General features: G+C 49.2%; 7 protein-coding genes across 7 annotated transcripts; 3 read left to right on the top strand and 4 right to left on the bottom strand.

Annotated features, from left to right (window-relative positions):
- Window positions 1-594: 594 nt before the first annotated feature.
- LY89DRAFT_380048 (DUF21-domain-containing protein) lies at window positions 595-1,843 on the top strand. Its single transcript, XM_018207122.1, has 3 exons — window positions 595-1,049; window positions 1,100-1,696; window positions 1,748-1,843. Exons 1-3 carry the CDS (start codon window positions 754-756, stop codon window positions 1,773-1,775), a joined length of 921 nt encoding a protein of 306 aa, XP_018076010.1. The 5' UTR covers window positions 595-753; the 3' UTR covers window positions 1,776-1,843.
- A 412-nt stretch (window positions 1,844-2,255) lies between these two features.
- Window positions 2,256-3,505, bottom strand: LY89DRAFT_704517 (alpha/beta-hydrolase). The gene has a single exon (XM_018217388.1). The coding sequence runs from the start codon at window positions 3,254-3,256 to the stop codon at window positions 2,363-2,365; it is 894 nt and encodes a 297-aa protein (XP_018076009.1). The 5' UTR covers window positions 3,257-3,505; the 3' UTR covers window positions 2,256-2,362.
- Window positions 3,506-5,959: 2,454 nt separating this feature from the next.
- On the bottom strand, window positions 5,960-7,873 carry LY89DRAFT_664829 (uncharacterized protein; the record flags this gene model as incomplete). Its single annotated transcript, XM_018212804.1, has 2 exons — window positions 5,960-7,269; window positions 7,318-7,873. The coding sequence occupies 2 exons, from the start codon at window positions 7,871-7,873 to the stop codon at window positions 5,960-5,962; spliced, it is 1,866 nt and encodes a 621-aa protein (XP_018076008.1).
- Window positions 7,874-8,807: 934 nt separating this feature from the next.
- On the top strand, window positions 8,808-9,628 carry LY89DRAFT_379347 (uncharacterized protein). The gene has a single exon (XM_018207120.1). It carries the CDS (start codon window positions 8,964-8,966, stop codon window positions 9,459-9,461), a length of 498 nt encoding a protein of 165 aa, XP_018076007.1. The 5' UTR covers window positions 8,808-8,963; the 3' UTR covers window positions 9,462-9,628.
- A 125-nt stretch (window positions 9,629-9,753) lies between these two features.
- On the bottom strand, window positions 9,754-10,727 carry LY89DRAFT_576166 (DnaJ-domain-containing protein; the record flags this gene model as incomplete). The annotated part of the gene is made up of 3 exons (XM_018208826.1): window positions 9,754-10,271; window positions 10,329-10,485; window positions 10,569-10,727. 3 exons carry the CDS (start codon window positions 10,725-10,727, stop codon window positions 9,754-9,756), a joined length of 834 nt encoding a protein of 277 aa, XP_018076006.1.
- An 897-nt stretch (window positions 10,728-11,624) lies between these two features.
- LY89DRAFT_664827 (uncharacterized protein) lies at window positions 11,625-12,513 on the bottom strand (the record flags this gene model as incomplete). Its single annotated transcript, XM_018212803.1, has 3 exons — window positions 11,625-11,731; window positions 11,790-11,858; window positions 11,916-12,513. 3 exons carry the CDS (start codon window positions 12,511-12,513, stop codon window positions 11,625-11,627), a joined length of 774 nt encoding a protein of 257 aa, XP_018076005.1.
- A 987-nt stretch (window positions 12,514-13,500) lies between these two features.
- LY89DRAFT_608045 (uncharacterized protein) lies at window positions 13,501-15,814 on the top strand. The gene is made up of 6 exons (XM_018210482.1): window positions 13,501-13,729; window positions 13,789-13,801; window positions 13,860-13,869; window positions 13,929-14,690; window positions 14,739-14,849; window positions 14,899-15,814. Exons 1-6 carry the CDS (start codon window positions 13,672-13,674, stop codon window positions 15,682-15,684), a joined length of 1,740 nt encoding a protein of 579 aa, XP_018076004.1. The 5' UTR covers window positions 13,501-13,671; the 3' UTR covers window positions 15,685-15,814.
- The last annotated feature ends 383 nt before the right edge of the window (window positions 15,815-16,197 follow it).

Raw genomic sequence — 16,197 nt, 5'->3', positions numbered from 1 at the left:
GTGGAGTTGTTGATAGTTTAGTCCTAATGTAAAGAGTTTTAATTTCGAGGTTCTACAGCCTGAACGCACGGACTTTTGTCCCCATGTTCGTAAGCGAGCTCGCCTCTATTTCGACCTCATCCGTCTTCTTCCTGCAACACAAGTAACACATCTCAAGCCGCGTGAGTGTCCCACAGTAGTCTCCAGACCCAACTCTCCGTTGACGCATATGATCATGCAGTCTTCTTATCCGCGCGCAGGACGACCATGCAGCGCAAGTTCGAGGAGCCACTTTGTGGTGCGTGCGGCATTTTCACGATGCCCCTTTTCAAGCTCCACAATTTCCTAAAACGGAAATCCGGACAGGCATGGCAATGACCAGGGACGCGACTCATTTTCCTAAAATTAGAGATCGCTCTCGATACCACTCTGAGGAATACCTTTTAATTGTCGCGTGCTGTCGTGTCCCAAGACAGCATGCCATCAATACCGGCTGGGACGACTGTCATGAAGTGAGTGTTATCGACGAAGAAGTGCGAAAAGAACATCAAAGTCTGACTGGTTGTTGATAGACTTTTGACTAGAGATGCCGTGAACAGGATCTCGGTATCGCCCGTGACGGCCGAAAGAAGCTCGGCGATTGTACTTTATTGTTTAGATGGAGGACTATCGATAGCTCTCGTCCTAGTGGGAGGCTTGTTTGCAGGTTTGACATTGGCGTAAGTCGCCACTCTTGCCTCAATCGCCATACCAATCTTATCTCTCGATAGTTTCATGGGCCAAGACCAAGTCCAGCTTCAAGTCATCGCCCAATCAGGGACGAGGTCGGATCGGGACAATGCTCGAAAAGTCTTGAACGTCCTGCAGCGAGGGAGACACTGGGTTCTTGTCTCGCTTCTGTTAGGGAATGTCATCACGAATGAAGCGCTTCCTATTCTTCTTGATCAGGATGTGAAAGGTGGATGGTTTGCTGTTCTTGCTTCCACGATCTTGATCGTCGTCTTCGGAGAGATTATACCTCAATCTCTTTGCGCAAAGCATGGATTGGCGATTGGAGCTTGGTCATCGAGGTAAGGCAATTCTCTGGAATCCTTCTGCACTATTCAATAACGATTCTTAGATACGTGCTATGGGTTATGTACGTGCTCTATCCTGTCGCCTACCCAATCGCCAAGCTTCTCGATCGTCTACTTGGTGCAAGTCACGGACTTTTCTTTGATAGAGATGGCCTGAAGTCATTTGTAATGCTCCACGAATGCCTCAATTTCTCGACAGAAAGACTCAACAAAGAGGAAGTCACAGTGATCTCGTCAATGCTTGACCTAAATTCACGGCCAGTCTCCGGAATCATGACGCCGTTTGCTAAGCTCTACACTCTTGGAACGAACCAACCTCTGGACGAAATGACACGATATAACATTCTAAACTCGGGATATAGTTGCATTCCAGTCCATATGGAGCATCATGCTACAACCTTTGTTGGGATCTTGCAAGTCAAGTCACTTGTCGCATTGAACCTGATGGAGCAGATTACAATTGGCCAACTCAATTTAGAGAGCATGGTTGTGGTGCGGCCAAATGCAAGCTGTCAGGAATTGATACATGTATTCCGAGATAGGAAAGTTAAGATGATTTTGGTTACGGAAAGAGGTACTCCTCATGGTGAGCCACTGGGTATTGTTACGTCCAGGGATCTTATGAATGAGCTTATAGGAGAGTGAGATAGTTACTGATCTTTGGTGTTGTATCTTCGCTGACGCTAATCCAGCCCTTTATCTTTCAAGGAGGGAGAATAGCGGATCGTCACTGATCATGTGATGACTTCATCATGGAGTTTTTTTGGTTCTACATTGGTTGCGTGTCAGCAGGCGTTATACATGCATAGTATGGGCTTATATTTGGGAGCGATCTTTGTTATGTATCTGATTGACTTCATTCCGGGAATGGCATATCCGCGCGTGCAAGGTCGCTGCAATTCGGTTTAAATTCCAGCGTTCTTGATTCCAGCTCCCATTCTCGAGGAAAGCTAGTAGCCCAGCTCTCTGCCACTTCAGATCCTCTAACTACATTTGAACATGTTATGTTATGAGTATCTTCTCCCGACTCGTCCTCTTTGTTTATCAGATTCCCGCTATAGCTAGCCGAAGGCACCCTTTTCGTGAACGAAAGTCGTATATCAATGTTTAAAAGTTGCGTCAGATCTTAGTGAAGTCTCTTGATTCTCGATATAAACCTCGTGTAGTAAAGTAAAAGTATTGGAAGAAAAGCTAAGCTCCGATGGTTTGGATATGTACAGTTCTTTTTTGTTTCAAAATGATAAGTACAAGAATTCCATTTCTTGACTATTCAAGATCACAGCTAACTGGATCTCAGAAAGAGGATTTTACTTCACTGCATCCACAGAATTCTCACCCGAACTAGCCCGCCTAAAGAACTCCACCAACCTCCCCGCAACAACCTCCGGCTGCTCCTCCATAACATAATGCCCACAATCCGCAACCTCCCCACCCTCCACCTCCACCGCAAGCGGCCCAACCATCCCCACCAACCCCGCTCCGACCGCCTTACTCCCACCCAAAGCCAAAACCGGTATATCCAACCTCCCCTTCGCCGCAAACACCCTATTCTGCCCCGCACTCTCCGCCACGGCCCGATAATACGCAAACCCGTTACTCATCGCTCCCTCTCTCTCATAAGCAGCCACGAACCGCTCTCTCGCTTGCTGCGTAATCCGTTCAGGATGCACGGCTTTATGATCAAACAGCCAATTTAGCAATTCTTTTTCTTTCTCCTGGGTCAAGATCTCCGGGAGGTCAGATAGGGCGTTAAACGAGAATTGCCAGAGCTTGATATTCACTGCTTCAGGCAGAGGATACGAGACCTGTGGTCCATAGCCCGGGATCGCGGAGTCGAGGATCGTGAGGGAGAGGAGGGAAGAGGGGAATTGAGCGGCCCATGCGTAGGCTATCCAGGCTCCGATGTCGTGGCCTACGAGGTGGTATTTCTGGGTTGGGGGGACGAGGGGATGGATTGAGGATTCGAGGAGGTGGGAGATGGTTAAGGTGTCGTAGCCGTGGGGTGAGGGAGGCGAGGAACCGAGGCCGGGTGGGTCGAGAGCCAGGAGGTGGTAGTGGGGGGAGAGGAGGGGGAATATCGGGAGGTAGGCTTCTGCTATTTGGGGCCAGCCCGGGAGGAGGATGACGGTTTCGTTTGTTGGGGAGCCGGCTGTGAGGGCGTGGATCCCGTTTGAGAGGTAGGTGCTTGAGTTGTGCGTCATTGTTGCTTGTTGTTGGGCTGATGGAGTAATGCTGAAAAAGTGATTGGAAATGAAGCTTTATATATACTTCCTTTGAGCGACCATAAGATCCTAGAAGACTGTGGACCTCCAGGTATGGATGCTTAGAAGTGGTGAAAACCTGGATTCTCGGATTTAACCTTTGTTCTTATCTATGAATGGCGGTGAGTCCTTGGCCTATTCCCTATTACATGCATGTCGTCTTAGAAAACGACACACCGTGGAAGTGGATGTCGACCACAGGCTGTGTCCGTCATAGTTGTGCCACACCCGTCTCCGGGACGGGCCGAGCGGTTCGGACGGTTGTGGCCCGAAAGGAGAAATGCCCACGTATCTGGAGGACTTACCGAAATATATCTAAGCGCATGGATCCATCATTTGTTTAAATCAACGACTTTTGTACCTCTACAAATGACCACTGACGCGAGGTGGCATAAGTGCCTCGTTCAGCAAGCCATGAAATGTGTAGGAGCGTTTCCAAAGGAGTATAAGTTGTCATACCAAGATGAACAAACTGAGGATACTTCCTCGGCAGCAAATTACAGCTAGTATTTCCCAAGAAAATTGCAAAACACGGGAATTGTCAACCTTATCCTCGACGTGAGTTGCCCATAACAGACTTTTTCGGGCCTGAAGCCTGGCACGCAGAGAGAGCACAGCGCTGGATGCGCTGAACGCGCGGAACGCGCAGCATGCTAGATGCGAGCCCCTGAACCCCACTTGCTTGGGGCTACCACACAGCCCAGAAAAACTACCCTGTATTTCAAATGGCAACTTAGGGTACTGTACAAGGCTGTCTTCAGCGAGTGCTGGATAGGATTGCAAGTCGCAAATTAGCAAGCACTGAAGTATCAGTGAGGGGAAGTTCTAACCAAATGACAGCAGTGGAGTGAACAGCATGGTAGATCAAAGGCTCATTGCACTGCTCTAATTCTCAGAACAGAATAATCATCTGCGCAGCAGAACCGAAAATAGCCTTGAATATGTCGCCTCTGTGAGCCAAAAACATCATCCGAACCTCAATATTAGGCCCACAATTCACAACAACAGCAACAAAATTTCTTCCTATGGCTTAGTTCCATATGTCCCAACCGAGTGTGCCACATCCCCTCACTTCACAGATCCCAAATTCCATCCGCAGACTCGCCACATACCTCAGCACTAATTACCCACTAACATTCCGATCCACCACTCTCACCTGCACCTCCGGAACTCTCCCATCAGCAAATCTCTCCTTATGCAGCTCCAAAACCTCTAAAACAAGCTCCCTAAATTCGCCCAAGAACTCACGATCCTGCTCCTCAAACACATGTATAGAAACAGTAACCCTCTCCACACCCCCAAGCTGATACAGGCCCTCGAACGGCGTCCACGAGTCTGTTATCCCTTCCGTAGCTGCTCGCAATTCCCATCTGAGCAGCCGATCCAGATTCCTCGGCGTCATCTGCTTCACCACAATATCCACTTGTCTCACCTGTTTGACGGGTCCAGGAAACACCCTCTTGATCGCCTTAACACACTCCGCGCCCGTCGTATCGCCGTCACCCGGGCGGCAATGGAGTTCAATAAAATCATTCACGGGATCGAAACACACAGGCCCATAGCTCGCGAAGCGAGCTGCGAGGAAATCGCGTTCTGCCATGACGGAATAAAATCTCATGGCTTCGGCGCGGCTCTCGGAATTGACGTGCAGGGTTCTCGTCTTTGAAGCGCGCGAAGTCGGCGTGGTTGGCTTGTAGGGTGCGGCGGGAGCGGTAGATGGGGAAGCCGGCGCGCCAGTTGAGGCTTACGGTGCGGGGGCCGGGGAGGGAGTGGTGCCAGATTTGGAGGCGGAGTTCTACGGGTAGCTTGGGGAAGAAGCGGAATGTCTCTAGGTCTTGTCTGGCTGAGGTGGAATTGGTTTGGGGTTGATCGGGAGTGGGGCTGAGGTTCGATTCTTCGTTTGGGGACGACATGTCGTTCAGTTTGTCCACTTCTGAGGTACTTTAGGCAGGCGTGGGTTAATGGCGCTTGAATTGGTAGGACCTAAATTAGGATCAGAGGTTGAAATGAGAGGTATGGCAAGAGGAGGTGGGTGTGATGTGATATACCTTGCACAGTCATATCCGAAAGAATATAGACACAAAGAGGAAAAGATTTCAAGACTTGCAGGCAAGATTATCAAGCACGACAAGTTGTGCAGGAGGAACAAGGAATGATCAACGATTGTAATAAAGAGGCTTGAGAAGAAGTGGTATGGTTCTAAAGGCTTTTGTTTGAAAAAAGAAATTTATTGGTAGGGGAACCTGAGGTTGAAGATAGGAAGGAAGAAAGAGGAAAGTATCGATTTTCTTTAAGACCTACTCAGCTGTAGTATTGTATACTGCAAGACAGGGTTTCTAAGAGCGCCAGTGCACATTGCTAGTGTACTCCGTACACCCAGTGGTGCAACATACTAATAATGCCTCCCACATAATGAACATGAAAAGAAATAATAAGAACAAAGCAAGACTTCAAACTCCGATACTTCGTATTCTCACACTGCAACAAGGCCTACCCCTCAATCAAACCCCACATGGTAAAGAACATACAGGGAATCATAAAATCCAAATCCGAACCAAATCTCCATTCCCCCAAAGAACGCCACGATATCAACGCTCCGTGTGAAAATGAATAATATATACTTTCCCGCCCTCACTGTTCACACTAACTCATCCGAAACCCGGGTGGTTGATCCATTAAGGAAATATCCTGAAACGGCGTCTGAGGCGGCTCCACATTCTGATTCTGATGGTCAACGGCTAGCTTGCTCTCCCCCGCCTCAGCAATATACCCCAATCCCTCTCTCGGACTAGGCGTCCAATCCGTTCTCACCGGTCCACCCGTCAGGGCGGGAGGATCGCTTTGTCGTCTTCTGACGAGACGAGTCATGAATCGTTGTAAGCTTGATCGTTCGTTGCTTTCGGCTTGCAGGCTTGATTTCCTGCTTCCGTCTTTGCCGGCGTCGAGTTCGGCGGCTAGGCTGGAGCTCTGGCTTACTTCGCTTGAGTTGCTGTAGTTGCGGCCGTGGGAGGGTCGGCGGCCTTGGGATGAGATAAGGGAGATGCGGTTATTGTTTTGGTGTTGGACCGGAAGGTCGAAATAGCCGTTGGGGTTGTGTTGCATCTGTGGGGAGGAGTCGAGGGAGGGGTTGCGGTATCCGCCGCTGGATTGGGAATATTGGGAGTCGGAACTGACCACAGGATTGTAGCCTTTGGGATAGTGGGTGTGTGGTGGTGAGCGAGGTGAGAAAGGACTGAGGAAGACGGGTGGGGAGTTGGATCCTTCCATTTCGGGGATAGTGTTGTGTGGGCTCGATACGTTGGATGCTCGATGGAAGCTGCCTGATGTCATTGAGCCTCTCATCATTAGTGGATCGATAGACATCGTGTCGACATCTTGATTGAGCGTGCCCCTCCGTTGACCAGATTGTCTTGAGCGTCTATCGCTGGATCCAGATTGCCGGGAGTTGGCTAGTTCTTGTGCTTTTGAGGCTCGATTTAGACCTCTGATGATGAAAATTGCCGCAATCAAAATGGCCGATAAGAAGAAGATGGCACCACCGATAATGCCTCCTAATGCAGCTGTGGAAAGTCCACCTCCGCCGCTACTCGCAGCACTCGTTGCTTGCTGTTTAGCGATGGGAGACGCGGATGCCTGGACCTTGGGTACGAGAACGCCGATTGTCTCGGTTGGATCGGGAGCACCAGATACAGTGGTTGAGGTAATCGTGCTTGTTAGTGTGACGGTACCCGAATTCGCCTCTGTGGTTGTGAACGTCTCAACAAGAGTAAATGTGATCGGGTTTGTGTTGTAGCAGGCGCTGAGAGCACATCCCATTCCATTCAAGCAGCAGCCACCGCCTAAAGATGCAGGACATTGGAAAGAATTAACTCCACATGCCTGCGATGTGCTGATTCCTGGAGATGGAGAACAGGACTCAGCGGCACAGATATAGTTGGCGGGGCAGCATCCACCTGTCATCAAGTTAAATTCTTGTTCCAAACTTCAGTAATCGTACATACCTCCATCAGCGATATCACAACCAATATATCCTGAAAAGCCACACGCAGTCGCTGGACTCGCTGAGGTAGGCAAACAGCTACTGGTCCCACACGAATAACCATCAGATGGACAACATCCCCCACCCAGAGATGACGGACATGGTTGATAGCTTGACGGACACATATCTGCATCTCGTTTCTGGCCTAGAAATCCATCTTGTATAACATCCCATCGCATTGACCCTATCTTCCACCTAACCAACGAAGGACCCTCTGTGATTCTCGGAGCAGTCACCTCTGTTGCAGTCGATTTGGTAGTCGTGGGTCGAGGTGTAGGTGCCAGGCCGTGAACCGGCTGTCCCGCCATCGATTTTCGAAGATAACGTTCATCATCCGACGATTCCCCCTCAACCACTTTCTGTGCCAGCTTCGGCCAGCTATTCGAGCGATATTTGCCGTCCTTATTGAACTTCTTCCTTCTATCGGCTCTCTTCTCTAGTTCTGTGGCCCATGTCCCTTGGAAGAAGACCGCTGCGAGCGCAACGGTGCAGCTCCAGCACGTACCCGTCAAGCGCATTTTTAGTGGCGGTTGTCTCGGGTCGGATCGCAGCAGATCTCGTCGTCGCAACGTCAGAGCTCACTCAGAGCACCCAGTCGCTACCGACAATTGATGTCGAATCGAGGATCGATTGATTCCATGAATATGTCGAACAGTTCGTTCGCAGAAATGTGTGGTCTGCAAAGAGGACGCCTTCCCGAGGGTCTCAGATGTTGGCGTGGGATTCCCTCTCTGCGAATTGCGGCGTAGGGATAAGCGGCCCACTGGGCTGAGCAATCGCTGGAGAAAACCAACTTCGGAGGGATTTGCGAGTGGAGTAAAGAAGGCTGAAACGTAGAATCTCACGATGCGAGGGCACGATGAAATGATGCGCAAATACGTAGTCGATGTTGGATAGCAAAGATGGAAGAGAGAAGTTGTCAATAGATCGACAAGAAACCTACCTGAAGAGAGCCTGATCCCCGTCCCCTCTCTGCTGTGATCTCCCCCGCCGCATCTTATCCACACCCAAGGAATCCAGCAATCGGGACCTCAGCCTCTTTTGTTTCCATTTTGGGGGCGATCGTGACTGCATCCATCGCAGCGAAACTTCGCGCTGATTGGGACACTGGTCCTGACTGTGTCGTCTGTCAGCCCATGGAAGACCAGGAATCGGGAGCCGTGATCCAATCGCGACTGCAGTGTGGCAGCGTGGGTGTCAAGGAAGACAACAAAGAGGTGCTGATGGCTGGCTCGTTCGAGGCCGTGTCTGCAGGAAATCCATGTCTCCCTTCACTTTGAGTGGCTGTTCATGAGCTTCGGGCGCTGAAGCGGAAGTGTAAACCTGCAGGTCGTCGCGTTCAGCAGTCAGATCATTCTGCCAGAATGCTTCCCCGGGAGAGATTCCTACGAGTAGATAGGGCTAGTCGAGATGTATAAGAGCCTATTGGTAGCCACGAAGCTGCAGGATCTGTTGTCGTAAAAATTTCTCACTCAGAGTGGAGTGTTGGATGCAAAGGAAGTTTCGTTGCAGAGTGAGATGTGGCTGAAGCCCCACAGGGAACAGTAAGCAGCTGTCACGTGAAGCAAAACGGGAAACTCGACGCGAAGGTCTGGACTCGGGCCTCGGATGCAGGAAATCGCCTGTGAAATGGAATGTATAAGTACTGATCTCCTTGAGGTTTGTAATGCTGAACACGCCGACTCTCGAGGGACTACCTCGACACCTTGCCTCAGATCCCAAGATAAGCTTATCACTGAGCTTTCAACACCCTCGCACCTTCTGCTTCACCTCACCGGCAATCAAAGGTGCCGTAACGGTACATTGAATCGGCGCCTTGTTGGTGATTGTACGGCGCAGGATCTCAATTCTCACACCCTTCAGCCACTCGGCCGAGGTCATCACACGAGCCAGAGAGGCACTGTTGTTTTGCATTGTCCTCATTGTGTATGGCTACTTAGGCTATCAAGTCTGTGCAGAGACAAAGATGACGACGAAGAAGAACCAGTCGAAAGAGGCTCGAATGCCCCGAAATTCCCTTATAATCCGCCGCCAGAAGTGCAGCAAATCCATTTCATGGATGGCACACATTCATCATCTCGTTTGCATGCTTTCATGCTGAGTTGACGATCACTTCCCAGGTATTCCCTTTCCGTCCGTGTATACCGACAGTCGTTGTTCGAAGATACGCGAGTCAGCGTTCATATAGGTATGCCTCGATGTGAAGAAATGCCTCGATGCTTTACTACTTTACTATCGAGATGTTAGTATTGATGGCCCAGGATAACGGGGGCAGAGGTAACGTACCAAGCTGGTCTACCACGATTGATAGTTTCCATATGACACACTATGTTTGCATTGATTGTAGTTGAATATACCACTTCGGAGTTCGGTCAAGTCCCATGCCTTGGGGGCGTACTCAAAACTTGGCAGCCTTCTCGCGCTCCTTCGAGAAATCGCTCACGCAGACTTGGCAAGCAACGAGGTCGCAGAGAGGACACTTGAAACTAGTGCCGCGTTTCTTGGTGCAAGAGCCGCACTTGACCTTCTCACCCTTCTTGTTGCCTTCTTCCTTGGGCCAGAAGTCGATGTGGGGGCAGGACTTTTGCTTGGCAGCGGGAGTAGTGTCGCCACGAAGGCGCCAAACCTGCTCTTGACGTTGTCGAGGTTCCTTGTACTTCTTCTCGTCCCATCCCTTGGATTTGTCGGCGTTCTCCTTGCGTCTAGCTTTCTCCTTGTCGGTCGCCATCTCAGCGTCTTGCTGGCGTTGCTTCTCCCTAGCACCTCCCGCCTCACGAGCCTTCTCCTGAGCCTGGTCACGAGCCTGATCACGAGCCGGGTCACGAGCTTTTTGCTTCTCCTCCTCAGTGTCTGATTCTTGGGGTTCGGGTGTGCCGTAACGATGGTCAAAGTGACTCCAGAAGATATCGAAAGGATCTCTAGCCGTGCTGAAGGCGTAGGGTCGTTGGCGACCTCCACCCCTAAAGAAGGAACCTCGGAGGTCCGGATCGAACTCATCGGCAGAGTCATATCCGTCTTCGCTGTTGAAGAAATCTGCAGCATCGGAGAAGCCGAAGTTGGAGCCGGAAGAACGCCTGTCATACTCACCACGCTGGGCAGTGTCCTTCAAAATTTCGTGAGCGGTGTTCAACTACGGGCCACGATTAGCAATGTCTTGGGGTATTCTTGAAGTAAAGGATAGGAGTTGCGGTGGCAAGTGGAACAATAACTTACGCGTTGGAACTTGGCTGTAGCCTCAACACTGTTCTCATTCTTGTCGGGATGGTGGAGCAAAGCCAGACGTCTGTACGAGGCAGTGATATCGGCAGCAGTAGCACCAGCGGTGAGCTCAAGCTCCTTGTACAGATCGAACGTGGGACCGGGAGGAGCCATGTCGCGATCGCAATGCTTTATTTGTTGAAAGTTGTATGGAAGGAGACAAGCGGGCTACACGGTACCTGTCTGAAGATACAGACGAGGTTCCGGGTGGGAGATCAATGAAAGAAGATACAAGCTGGAGAGCGCAGATACTGAGCTAACCAGAATCTGGAGAAAGGCTTTGTCTCCAGGTTGAAGATGAGCTTGCGACGGGAGTCTGAATTCATGAAGCAAACGCGTTGAGCGGCCGCTCCTCGGTGGTCCGTGCGTCTCGCGATATCACGTGATCCTACTTTGAGGACTCAAACTGCAAGATATCCAGACCCCGAATGTCTCGAACAACTTCCTTTGGGGCTCGAATCGTTGAGATGGAGCTACTTCATTCGACAGGGATGTTCTTTCGTAGACAAAGAACTACAATAATAGAACAGGATGTGGTCACGCTTACCCTGCCTTCTTTCTCCAATATTCACGCTTTTCCGAAGATCGGCTTTGCTTTCTGGTACCCTCCAAACCCTTAACTATCAGCTGTGTTATGAAAGAGTTCCTGATCTCCCGATGCAGGAGATTAGTAAGTAGTACCTCCCATGTTCATCTCCATTGTCCAGTTCACCGGTCCAGTCAATTCCCCTACGCTACATACATGATCTCAAATCTTCTTTCAATCATGAAGATCGCGGGATACCTTACAAGTGCTGTCTTTCACCAAAATTATGGATTTTGCTAATCTGAGTACCAGAAATTGTGGTAGAAATAAATTCCGTGCGACCATGTGGCTAAAAATTACCACGAAATACTGAGCCCTCCCGTTTTCAACCAGCTCAGTGCTCTATCCTAATCCCAATATATCCCACACCCAACTAATACCAGATTACCGAGAAAGAATAGACATTCTCTTGTTGTAATAATTAACTAATCATCAGGAAACCCAAACTCCTCGAAATCCTCGCGCGCAGAAAGCGCGAAAGGTTGATTCAAATCTTCAATAGCAGCTTCCACCACGACCAAATACGCAACAGCTATCTAGAAGTCAACCAACTCGGCTCGAAGGAAAACGATTAAAAGACCACAACTCACGATAAAAGTCCACCGAGTCTTGCTCAGTATGGAACAACAAAGGCGGCGCTGACGGAATGGCATGGAAATCTAACCACACATCTATCAATACCTCGCATCTCTCTCAGTCCAGGCTCGAGAACTTACAAGTATCATTCGTCGTGGTGTTTGGACCCAGATCAGGCAGCAAGATAACGGCAGTCTGCTGATTGACACAAGCTGGTCTGGCTATCCATTTCGTACCAATAATCCCTACGCCCGTCCCATTCGTTATAGCACCCGATCCATTGACAGCACAACTCGGGAAGTCAACGACGAAATCTCCGAAGCCGGCGCTGAGAATCGTACAATTTCCCGCGTTGTGAGGTTGGTTGTCCAATCCACCTTGTAAGTCGCCGTTGTGGAGGGTGAAGACTCCTTGGTTGTCGACGAGGGAGTCTTTCGAGCCTGAGATGTGGAATAGTGAGCCTAGGGGATCGCTGTTGAGGAGGGTGACGGATGAGATGTTGTTCTCTGAGATGGCGTAGAGGAGGAATGGGTGGTATAGATCTGAGGAGACGTCGGTGTTGTCTGGGCAGGCGAGAGATGGTGTTGTTGTGTTGGAGAAGGAGGTTGAGTTGCTGAAGGTTGGGGTTGAGGCATTTCCTGAGCTAGTGCTTGATGAGAAGTTGAGGGAAGATACTGTGGTGATGAAAGGGAACATCACAGCGAAGCAGGCGGCAAGATTGAGAGGGTGGGATTTCATGATTATAGAATGAATGATGCTTTCAGAAGAGTGCTTCTGAAAGCTCTCAAAGCTGTCGGTAATGATGAACCTGCAGATAGGACACCATATTTATCAATTGTAAGGAATGTCAATGTCACAAAACTCGTACAGATGCTCTTGTTGACCATCTTGGTACCATCAACTTCTTGTTGTGCATAGGGAAGGCCTCCAAGTACCTGTCTCACTTGAGAAACACCTTGTGAGTGTACAAAGTCTGTGAAAACTACAGTTCGCCGATGACAAGTAACAGATCAAACGAACATGTCAGAGCTAATTGCGAAACATTGTGAGAGTCTCGATTTGCTGAAACGACACACATCGCCGAGCAGATAGAGATCATCAGTCATATTGACTCGAAATTGCGACATGTGAAATGGATGTTGGAGGAGATGTGTCCAAGGTTGGTCTCTTCTAGAGTGGTACAGAGTGTTGGTGTTGGTGTTTAGTAAATTTAGCACGTCGCCAAGAGCTTGGTCTAGACTCTGCAGAGAAATCAGCCGCAGAGGGCTTCTGCTTGTGCTTGTGCTGTGTCTACTGCAGACGAGGTGTGATGGCCCTCCTTTATCACTGGGCATTTCGCATAGGATTTTACCAATTGCATTCATCGTGAGTGCCAGGCTACTCGATTCGACTGGACTATTATATCTTCATAACATCTCACCGCTCCCACTAGCGTAAAAGCATAAATTTTCTCGTGGACAACACATGGACATGGAATAACAGGGTCACAGGAAGTAGAGATATATGGCTGAAGATACAACAAATGCACAAGTAGTACAGATATATTGAAGGTTAAGTGATTTCCCGCTAGAAATTAACCGTCGTCAGGGTGTGAATCTTGATTCGAGCGTTTATGGTAGAGCCTCTGTCACGTTGCTCGTATTCCAGTGCAAGGATGATGCTTGAGGGCTTGACCTCATACCCCGCATATCGAAGGTTCGTCTCCGCGAATCGTCGTCCAGCCATCTGACCAACCGTTTTGATGTAAAATGCGTCGACCACCTTCCAAAGAATCGCCTGTTGAATCTGAAGACTCTCGGACAAATTCCTTGCGAAAACCTCTGTACCTGCTTACTATTGCAGGATGATCATATCATAAACTGCACTTGAGAACTGCCGAGCACACGAGACGAGAGGATGCTCATTTATACTAAGCGTGCTGCTCCCAAAGCACCCAAGCGGAGGTCAAGAGCTGGTAAGCATTGCGCTTCCTCACAGCTTCAACGTGGCACTGACAGAGCATGGGGTGAAAAGGTTGCATACATTGGTAAGTCTATCCTAGATATATCCCAGAAAAGTATCTGCACATGCTAATTGGGTTCCAGCAAAGAAAAGGTTCGGCCGGAAAATCATTCATACGTATGTATCAGTGACCCTGTCTGACCTCGTCACAGAAGAAGAAATGCAACGAGAAACGACCCCAATGCGATCGCTGCGAGGAACGAAATCTGCAATGCGAATATGAGCCAGTGAAACCTCGAAAACGAAGACGGACATCCTTCGCTGGCTCGGCGCTGTCGCACGAAAATGAATCTCCCACTTTCTGCAACGACCGTTGGCCGGGACGATTCGATTATTTTGATGCTTCGAGCGTGGATGGAGGACACAAATGGGAGTCGCAATCATATCAGTACCCAGAGTCGGAAGGCTCACTCGATTGGGACGGTCCGTACGAGAACGGCAATGATGTAGAGGAAGTCATACGGACAGAGCATATGGCAGAACCTTCTACAGCTGTAGCACGCTCAAGAAGCCAATACCCAGATCTTGCAATGATTGCACCTTCTCCTGTTGTATCACCACTGGTGGAGTTCTGCTCGCCCGTCTTCCAAGAATTCACAGAGAAGAGGAATCGACGAGCATTGGTCGACCATTTTTGTAATGTTCTGTCGCATCTTATAGTCTTCAAAGAGGACACGGGAAATCCATTCCGACAGCTAGTATTGCCATTGTCGCATGCTAGCTCACCAGTCATGAATGCTATCTTCGCTCTCTCGAGTGCACATCTGGAATATCGAGGCATCGAGAACGAGGAAAAGTCTCTGGACTTTCACAACAAAGCCCTACAGGGTCTAGCAAGGCTCATTGAACAGAACGAGGAATCCAATCGAGAAGAGGTCTTGGGAGCAATCATGCTGCTCGTGTATTATGAAGTGGTTGGTTTCCAGATGATGGGTTTTTGATCTAGTGCTGACTTCCTACAGCTCGTTCAGAAAGGAAGCTCAAATATCGTCAATGGGCATCTGAAAGGTGCCATGACGATCATGAAGTCCGGTCGTCAGATTACAACGCCTACCACCGTATTTTTAGAACGGGTGAGAAACGCATTCATCATTTCCATTTCCTCTAGGCTGACAAACATAGGTTTTTCGATTCTATGATGTGATTGCTGCACTTTCATTGGGGACACCGCCAAATAAAAGCACACAACCAAGCTCGACGCCATTTCCGGTTCCTCCTGTTGAGGGATTACCCACCGAAAGCTCTCCGCTCAACGCTGTAGATACTCTGCTGGGATTTTCAACGGATTTATGGCCCATCATCCATCGTCTATCACATTTACTATCACACAAACAGTCTCTCGAGGCAGCAATAGCAAGTGGCGAAACGAGCAAAGCAACAGTTCTCCGAACAGAGCTCGAGAGCACATCCCAGGCCATCGAACTAGCTTTGACCAACTGGAAGCCAATATGCATTCCTGTATCGACCAAGGAGAGCGAATCCGCGTTACCACAAAGTACACGCATCCAAAGTATTCTCAACAATGCAGAGGCGTACCGGCATTCAGCATTCGTCTATCTATATCGCACGATCCGGTCGCATCCTAGAACACACAGCCAGGTGCAAAAACACGCCCATTTATCACTTGAAGCATGCTCGAACGTTGTCAACCTCGCCGAGCAGTGTCAAGATGGACCGATGTCTGCCTTACTCTGGCCTCTGTTCGTCGCTGCTTGCGAAGCTATCAGCGATCAAGACAGAGAATTGGCTTTGAACGCTTTCTGTGGGACGGAGAGGAGACAAGGGATGAATAACATTATGCGCGCCTGGGAAGTGGTTCAGGAGGTTTGGAGAAAGGCAGATCTAGGCGAAGAGGTTGGTTGGAGGGATATTTGTGGTGAGAGAGGATTTAATATTGTGTTTGGGTAGGTTAAAACGGGGTAATGTTGGTAATAGGTTCAGAGGCAGTGAGGATTTAGGTAATGTCACTGGGGAAGGTGACATTGATGTATATACTGTGCAATCATAGTGCGCGAGTTATATTCCATTACTATCTTTGGCTCCGAACCTGAAGTAAGTTCCTCGATTGCAGTATTTCTCCACACCGTTCAGCGAAATATGCTTCCCATTTTTCGATAATCTAGTCAGATCCTATTACAGGTGCTCCTTTCTCTTTTCCTCGAGCTGTGAATCCCACGATGATCTCGGAGGGAAGCTAGTCACGTGGTACAAGATGGAAACAATGACGTAGGTAGTTGGAAGTACCAAAGCACCTTCTGTTCTAGACCTTCCACGACCATTTTTCTGAGCTATCGATTCAGACATGAAGGCAACCTTTTCAAAATCTTGCACCTCTTCATCATTCAATGATGCATCAACAATATCACAACCACAGCTGTTTCGACGCTCCAAGACTTTGAGAAGCCACAAACCTTCCTGACG

Source organism: Mollisia scopiformis (assembly GCF_001500285.1).
Source record: "Mollisia scopiformis unplaced genomic scaffold LY89scaffold_4, whole genome shotgun sequence".
Classification (NCBI taxonomy): Eukaryota; Fungi; Ascomycota; class Leotiomycetes; order Helotiales; family Mollisiaceae; genus Mollisia; species Mollisia scopiformis.
The sequence above is the reverse complement of the archived record's forward strand: the minus strand, read 5'-3'. Positions and strand labels throughout refer to the sequence as shown.

Bases quoted from the DNA above. Each gene is read 5' to 3' on its own strand.
- LY89DRAFT_380048 (XM_018207122.1), top strand. From the start codon at position 754: ATGGGCCAAGACCAAGTCCAGCTTCAAGTCATCGCCCAATCAGGGACG. The intron at 1,050-1,099 runs GTAAGGCAATTC...AACGATTCTTAG, and splicing joins ATTGGAGCTTGGTCATCGAG to ATACGTGCTATGGGTTATGT. The intron at 1,697-1,747 runs GTGAGATAGTTA...ACGCTAATCCAG, and splicing joins ATGAATGAGCTTATAGGAGA to CCCTTTATCTTTCAAGGAGG.
- LY89DRAFT_704517 (XM_018217388.1), bottom strand. From the start codon at position 3,256: ATGACGCACAACTCAAGCACCTACCTCTCAAACGGGATCCACGCCCTC.
- LY89DRAFT_379347 (XM_018207120.1), top strand. From the start codon at position 8,964: ATGCAGGAAATCGCCTGTGAAATGGAATGTATAAGTACTGATCTCCTT.
- LY89DRAFT_608045 (XM_018210482.1), top strand. From the start codon at position 13,672: ATGCTCATTTATACTAAGCGTGCTGCTCCCAAAGCACCCAAGCGGAGG. The intron at 14,691-14,738 runs GTTGGTTTCCAG...GACTTCCTACAG, and splicing joins TGCTCGTGTATTATGAAGTG to CTCGTTCAGAAAGGAAGCTC. The intron at 14,850-14,898 runs GTGAGAAACGCA...TGACAAACATAG, and splicing joins CCACCGTATTTTTAGAACGG to GTTTTTCGATTCTATGATGT.